This window comes from Microtus oregoni, unplaced genomic scaffold (assembly GCF_018167655.1).
Source record: "Microtus oregoni isolate MIOR12 unplaced genomic scaffold, Mior012 000018F_ref0000195, whole genome shotgun sequence".
Taxonomy (NCBI): Eukaryota; Metazoa; Chordata; class Mammalia; order Rodentia; family Cricetidae; genus Microtus; species Microtus oregoni.
Window position 1 is genome coordinate 38,175,110 of NW_024543077.1, and position 7,285 is coordinate 38,182,394.

General features: G+C 43.7%; 1 protein-coding gene across 1 annotated transcript; it reads right to left on the reverse strand.

The window, feature by feature from the left end:
* Positions 1–5,286: 5,286 nt before the first annotated feature.
* LOC121458838 (heat shock transcription factor, Y-linked-like) lies at positions 5,287–6,510 on the reverse strand. Its single transcript, XM_041668163.1, has one exon. It carries the CDS (start codon positions 6,508–6,510, stop codon positions 5,287–5,289), a length of 1,224 nt encoding a protein of 407 aa, XP_041524097.1.
* Between the last annotated feature and the right edge of the window lie 775 nt (positions 6,511–7,285).

Sequence of the window (7,285 nt, forward strand, 5' to 3'; positions counted from 1 at the left end):
TGTTTTGTCTCGGCTCTATAGCGCTCACATTCAACGTTAACTTCTAATTCTCAATGTGTTCTGTTACAATCACGGAATAATAGGGAGTATGCCTGCAGCTGGTCTAATACCTTTCGATTCCTGTGGCTCACAGAGAAAGACCATGCAGCCCAGCATGCCTCGCCGTTCAAAGGCTGTGGGCTGTTAGCATTGCACTTTTATCAAAATTCCTATTAATTTTTTTTTGCTGTCAACCTACATGTAAAATTACTTTACCGTTTTTCTATGGGATAGAAGAATAAAGAAAATGCGTGTTTATTTCCAGCTAATTACCTGGGCCAACACGGAGAAAGAAACTTAGAAAAAGTCAACCATGTTATAGCTTAAGACTAGCCGGTTTGCAAATACTTGAATACTGAAATGACCCGGTTCTGTCGCCGTGCAGCTGTCTTCATGCTGGGTGCTATTGTGCATCTGGCTGTGCCAGGAACCATGTTGGTCACCGGGGAAAGAGCTGTGAGCAAGACCGAGCCCAGTCCCCGGGAAGCAACCATTCCCCTAGGAATGACAGACAAGAAACAGTGTGAGTAGCGATGAAAAGCGATTATGAGGGAAAGAGCGAGAAAAAGAGAGACAGGAGAAAGATACAACTGACATCCAAAAAAAAAAAAAAAGGATTGAAATGAAGCGTAACAAGTAGAGGAAGACTCCAAGACTAGATCATGGGCTGTAAGACAGCCCTGAGGAAGAAACTGGATGAGAAGTTAGAAAGAAGATGGAGAACAAAAAGACACACGGTATAGCATGAGGCTTGGCAGGGCTGGGGACCAGCCTCCCACAGTCCTCACGACCCAGGAATAGGGCAGCCATCAAACTGAACTTGCCTACAAGCAACAGAAAGTCGTTGAAAATGTTTGTAGCTTCCCCTGCCTTCTAAGGGAGGAACAGCCAAACCTAAGGCACAAAGACTGAGCAGAAGACTGAGCAAGAGGCCACGGGAACTTCCCTGGTTGCGGCTTTCCTAAGGCAGACACAGCTATTTGCAATCTGTTTGGAAATCTGCATTGGAAACAGAAGTTGGCCCTAAATGGGATGGAGGGCCGGCAGGCCTTGGGTGTGGAAGTTGCAAAGGAGACTTGTCCAGCAAGAACAGAGTTTACCGAGACGGAAGGCATAGCAGGAAGACTGGTTTCATAGAACAAGGGCCTTGGTGACCGTGATGCCTGCAAAATATCCAAGTAAAGACACCAAAAAGCAGTTGGCAGTTAATCTGGCTTTTAGAAAGAGCTAGGATAAAACATAAATTCGTCTTCTATATTCTAGTAAGGTTTTTAGTGGTACATTTGAGCACAGTTTCTTCAGACAGACATAGGTTCCTCTACTTACTTCACTGCTGGAGACTGAACCTTGGGTGGGGTTGGCAGCTCTCCAGGTCGCAAAGATACACTCCCCCTATAATCTCCATAACTTTCCTGAGAATATGATGTTACTTTATATAGCTAGGCAGAACATTACCAATCCCATTCTGGTTTTTATAACATAGATGTCTTCTAATAACTTATAATAAGCAATGCTATCGTTAACACTTCTGTACCGCTCTGTACTTTTCGTGAAATTTAGCCAACAGGAGATACTGTGTGATGTATATGCTGAGTGCGTACAGATAAGAGTTAAACGAAGTCATCATTTCTAGACATGGAACGGAAAACAAGGTAAGTTGGCAGGACTGTTGGCTTGCTGTTTGTTTTGTAACGAACTATAAAGATTTTGCTTGCAATCTTAAATATTTTAAAACTGCTAGTGGGTGTATCATATCTATTTCGACACGGAAAAGAAAATCTCTGTTTATGGGATGACACAGACATGCTTTGTATAGAATAAGAACAGTATAGTAGTGCATTAAAATCCCTGTCTTTCTTCCCTTTTAAAAGACCCGAAAATTCCCATGAGAATGCCAGGGTCTGAGAGTTGGAAGTGTTTGCCTATAAGCATGAAGTCATGCTTTGATACCAAACAGCAAAAGGGCAGGGGGATAACTAGAATCAAACTTTCTAAGCCGCTCTAATGGGGCATGAAACCTGTCTTTGTCTCCCTTCTTCGTCTACCCAAGCCACACCCGAACTGGGCACGTTACCATTTGTAGGGCTGATTGGCATTTACTCTCCTGAAAAGCCATAAGAAATCATATTTTTCCAAGGCCAGATCTTCGAAAGTAGCACCCAGACCAGAGCCCCAGGAAATAGAGATCAAATGAAAGTCATTCTGCTCAGGGGTGACATGTTCCCTCCTTAATGCTTTCTTCCAAAAACACTTCAGCAACACCATAAATGTATGTGGGCAGCCGGCTTCTTTGAGAGGGCCTGCTCACTGCTGAGCGTGGAGGAGTGTGATCCCTTAGTGAGAGATATCACCCAGACACCGAAACCCTCTGCCTCCTCCAGTCCAGCTGCAAGCTGGAAGTTGAAGGGATGTCTGTCTTAAAAACACGAACACCTCCTTTGCCGGTGGGATATCTTTATCCTTGAGCAATTTCTCCCCACGGCAGCTTTCGGGCTCTGAAAATGTAAAAATTGCCTTTTGAGTCAACGCAAATGAGGGCTGAATCCATTCATCATGTCCCTCTGGGTTTTCATTCACTTCGAGCTGTAGGAAGTGTCAAAAATGCAGGACGGACAAAAAGTGTGTAAACATGGTATCCAGGCACTCAGGTTGTCACAGGGAGTGATTTTGTTGTTTTTGATCTCACTGCGAGCAAAGCCGAGGTGCGAAATGGCCAGGTATAGAGTTCTTTCTCTGACAGATAATATCTCTCACTTTGAATGATTTTTTATTATTTTTCTATTGAATTGCAAGTTCCAAAATCTATTCAGGTTTGCTCTGTTTTTCTGAACCTTGTCCCCTGTTTACCACTCAGCAACAAACACGGTTGACACGAAATTGCAGGACTCTACTCTTTGGTTTGTTGTGGGTTGTATTTGTTTCAAATAGGATGGTCAAGGCTCTTTGGATAGGAAAAGCGTTCTAAACTCTCAGCGGTGGAAGACAGACTCACAGTGTTCAGAGACCTTGGAGAACACAAAAACACATCAGACATAGTTAGCAAACAACAAGGAGGAAGTGCACCCAAGGGTGTCTCTTGGTCAGTGCTGGGCGGCGGTGGCACACACCTTTAATCCCAATACTCGGGAGGCAGAGGCAGGCAGATCTATGGAAGCTAGAGTCCAATCTAATCAACATAGTGGATTTCAGGATGCCCAGGTCTACAGAGTAAGACCCTGGCTCAAATATAAATTAATTAAAAATAAATTTTCTTTACAAAGCAGTAAGATAACAACATCTGACCCTGGGGTGCTCGTGAATAAAACACGGATCACATAACAAGTGCTTGCCTGTCTGAGACAAGTTCTAAGGATACGGCTCACTCTATATTTCACTAGTAAAACGTGTAACTACAAAATCTTTTTGCTACTGTTTTCACATTTAGCGGTTTTTACAATGATGATTTGACTGCGGTTGCCAAAACCCTCATTGATAAGGTTATCCAGTAGATGAGGAAGGAGGAGGTTCCTTTCCCAAACAGAACATCGGTCTAAAGCCCATCTCAACGCTGAGTACACAGACTGCTGCGCAACCCTTTCCCCAATTTGTTCGCGTCCCCGTGATATCTGCGAACTTCAATGTGAACACCTTTGGGCTTGGAATTCATCTCCAGTCATGACCTTCCTGATCGTCTCTGTGCAGCCTCTCTAGAAATTTGTGTTGGACACCCTTGGCGTGTAAAACGAAGTGTTTCGTACCTTCCATGCCTGATCCTCTGTAGCAGCTGCTTTGAGGAACTATCACAGGAACAATGACTCCACTCGAGCTTCGCAGACAGCTGAGTCTGCTGGGGAAGATAATAGCGAAGCACTGCGATCGTAACGATGACTATCCTATGGATTTTACTGCTCTTTATATTTTAGCGACCTACTGCACGTTCATCTCTGCAGCTGCTTCTTCCGGGAGTCCAATGAAACAAGCAAAGCAGGAGCTACGGCTCCCATTCTTCTTCAGATTAAAAACCCCGACTTCCACAAAGGCAAATCACCTTAGCCGAGGGCACGTGAGGAAGCCGAGATAGAGCAGAGCATCATGGGAGACATTGCTCACGGGCTGCTTTGTGTCTAGTACAGCGCCATACACAGAGAAGTTTCATACATATTTTCTCAATTAATATTCAGGAGAATGTTTGGCAACGCTCACTTTGGCTCCTAAACACCGACAGTTTAGAGAATATTACAGGCAAGCGTGATCAGAATGGACCACAAGTAACTCTATATAACATTCTTAATTTGCGGACTATAGAAAAGTCACATACTATGTATGATCCCATCCTATATAATTTTGATATGTAGGAAGGATTACAAATGGAGGCCCCCTAAAATTGAGATGCAGATTTAAATCTAGATGACATATCCAAGTCCCAAGCTCTTCATACAAAGAATGGGATTATTCTTCCTCCCTGGAAAAGAGAGATTATTTAGGAAATAGAACCCTAAAATTTAAAACTTTAAACCAAAAAAGTCAAAAGGAAAAAAAAAATCAAAGCTACAAGTGCATTTACTGGAATACTCTATACTACAACAGAAAAAAATATTTTAAAAGCCACAGAGAAACCCTGTCTCCAAAAACCAAAAAAAAAAAAAAAGCTGCCTTTAGGCCCACTGACCAAAGCTAATTGAACTACATTAGTACATTTATAAAGAAAAATGAAAAGGACTATAGGCTAAGATGGGTGATGTTCTGGCACTTTGCAAAGTGAAAAAAAAATAAAGATCTAAAAACTTATTTCTGTGTGTCTATGTGTGCTTTATTAAATAGATCACATTTAATGTGTATTGCATGTGTGCATATGTGTATACTCTACATATGGATACACAGATATATTTGTATAGAGCTACCAGTATTTACTTGTATGCATGTACACATTCTTTTTAAGTCTGGTATTTCATTTTGTGTGTGCGGATATGTTTTGCCTGCATGCATGTCTGCACACCACATGCCGGTACTGCCCGTGGAGGCCAGAAGAGGGTAATGGACAGCCTGGAACTGAGGTCCAGAGAGTTTCTAGTTGTCCTATGGACTGAGAAGCAAATTCAGGAGGTCTAGAAGACCAATCAGTCCTCTTTAAGGTACACATCGAGTTTTATTGCTCAATTGTGACGGTTTCAGGTACACGCCTGATTATCAACAAGAATTCTAATCTCTGACATGCTGAATATCTCCATAAACAACCAAGTAGATTAGAAAATTAGACAATTGATAGCATCATGAAGACGGGTGATGGTTTGATGTTGACGCCAAGGTACTAGATGCTACCCTTTCCTTGTGCGTTGGTAACTTGGGTTCACCCAGTGGTTTTGAGTCAGAGTACGTCGGTGAGCTGGATGAAAAGTGACGGAACCCGGGTTGGAAAGGAGAAGGCTCTGCCTGTTTTTCAAAACAGCTCTTCCACAAGTGAGGCACATCCCTGTGGTTTTGGGTGATCGAGGTTATAATGAAATTCACCGTGTTGTCGTTTGCTGGGGCGTAGATTCTCTGCGAGTCCATGTGGAGAGGGGACACCTCATTGACGGGAGTAGGGCGCTGCGTTAGAATTTCTTCAGGGGGTCTATAGGAGCTCGATGTCGCCCGAGAGAAGTCCCTTCTGATTCCGTCCATTGGATCAGAATCTCCCTGGGCAGTAGAAGGCTTCTGTCTCAGATAGACGTTTGAAATGCTGGACTTGGACAAGAGATTGCTCTCGCTGGTTTGAACAGCTACACCCAAACTGTGATCATCCATGTTGTCCAAGTCTGGACTAAAATGTTTGTTCTTAAAACCCAGAAGTGATGGGGCCGCCCCCCGGGAAGCAGTCTTTATCCCAATTCTCCTTTTCATTCTCTCTATAAGATGGGGATAGTCACGCAAGAAGTTTGGATTCTGATAGAACTGTAACTTACATGAGGGAGAGACTCCTTTTTCTTCAGCCAGGAAGTCAGGGAGCGATGCAGATCTCTGGAAATTCTGCCTCATCTTCCTAAATCCGTACAGATTCAGCTGCCGGACCAAACTCTTCATGCTATCCGTTTCAAATATTCTGAAGGGGGCCTTTCTCTCCAACACTTCCCTTTTGAAGAGTTCTTCATTGATGACTATGTAAGTCCCGGCCTCATCCCACCAAATAGATTTAAATTTATCACTTCCCACTATTTTCCAAAGCTTTCTGGGAAAGGTCATCGAGAATAAATTACTGTCTTCATCCGGCTCGGAGGCACAGAGGGTATGGGGCGGCCTCTTTATCAAGAACCGCTGAGCCAGGACCTGAAATGCACTCTCCTCGATGATAGCCCACAAGTCTGAGTCCCCCTGACCTGTATCCTCACACAGAGGGCGGCTGGAAGGGGTCTCTGGATCAGCTGACACGTCATGAGGGGAAGCATCCGAAATTTCGGAAGAAGCGTCCGGGATTTCTGAAGAAGCTTCCGGGATTTCCGGAGGTGCCTCTGCCATTTCCTGTAAAGCGGACACTTCACACTACCTGCACATACCCCACGTCTGAACCGGCTTTGTCTGAACCGGCTTTGTGCTCTGCAGATCCCAGCGGCGCTTCGGGAGTCCTGCAAAAGGGAGTAGGCGATGACATCACAAAGGTCAGTCTGAGGGCTGTGATGTCACAGAGGGCTTTGGGCTCCTAGTGATCCCGGAACAGCATTGTGCCCGAAGCTGTGTTCCCCGTGAAGCGAAAGGTTACCAACTGAAGATTTCAAAATCTCATTCCTAAAGACGCTTCCTTTTTTCCTTCTTTTTAAATTACACCTTTTATTATTTGAAACCATTTGAAATTTAAATATATTTTGATCATATCCTTCCCCTCCGCATCTGTCCAGATCCCCTTCCTCCCTACCCAGCCAACTTTAAGTTCTTTCTCAAAAACCTAATACAACAACAAAAATCCCTAAAGCCAAGGAAACAAAACACTACCCTCCAAAAAAATAAAAATAGAAATAGAAATAAACCACCAAACTATAACCAAATTAAAGCATAGAAAAAAACTTGGTCAACTACTCCTGAACATGAGGCCGGCCTGGAGTGGTTGATAGGCCCACTGGCACTCCATTGGAGAAAGCCAGATTTTTTTCTTTCCATCGGGTACAAAGGACATTTCATTGTTAGCCACCTCTTCCTAGTCCAACCAGAACTCTGAAGCTCTGCGCCATCTCTCCAGCCCTGGCAGACTTACATTTTTATATAGAATATTTTTCCAGCCCTGATACACTTTATTCTT

Excerpts from the sequence above, each read along its gene's own strand:
- LOC121458838 (XM_041668163.1), bottom strand. The coding sequence starts at position 6,510 with ATGGCAGAGGCACCTCCGGAAATCCCGGAAGCTTCTTCAGAAATCCCG.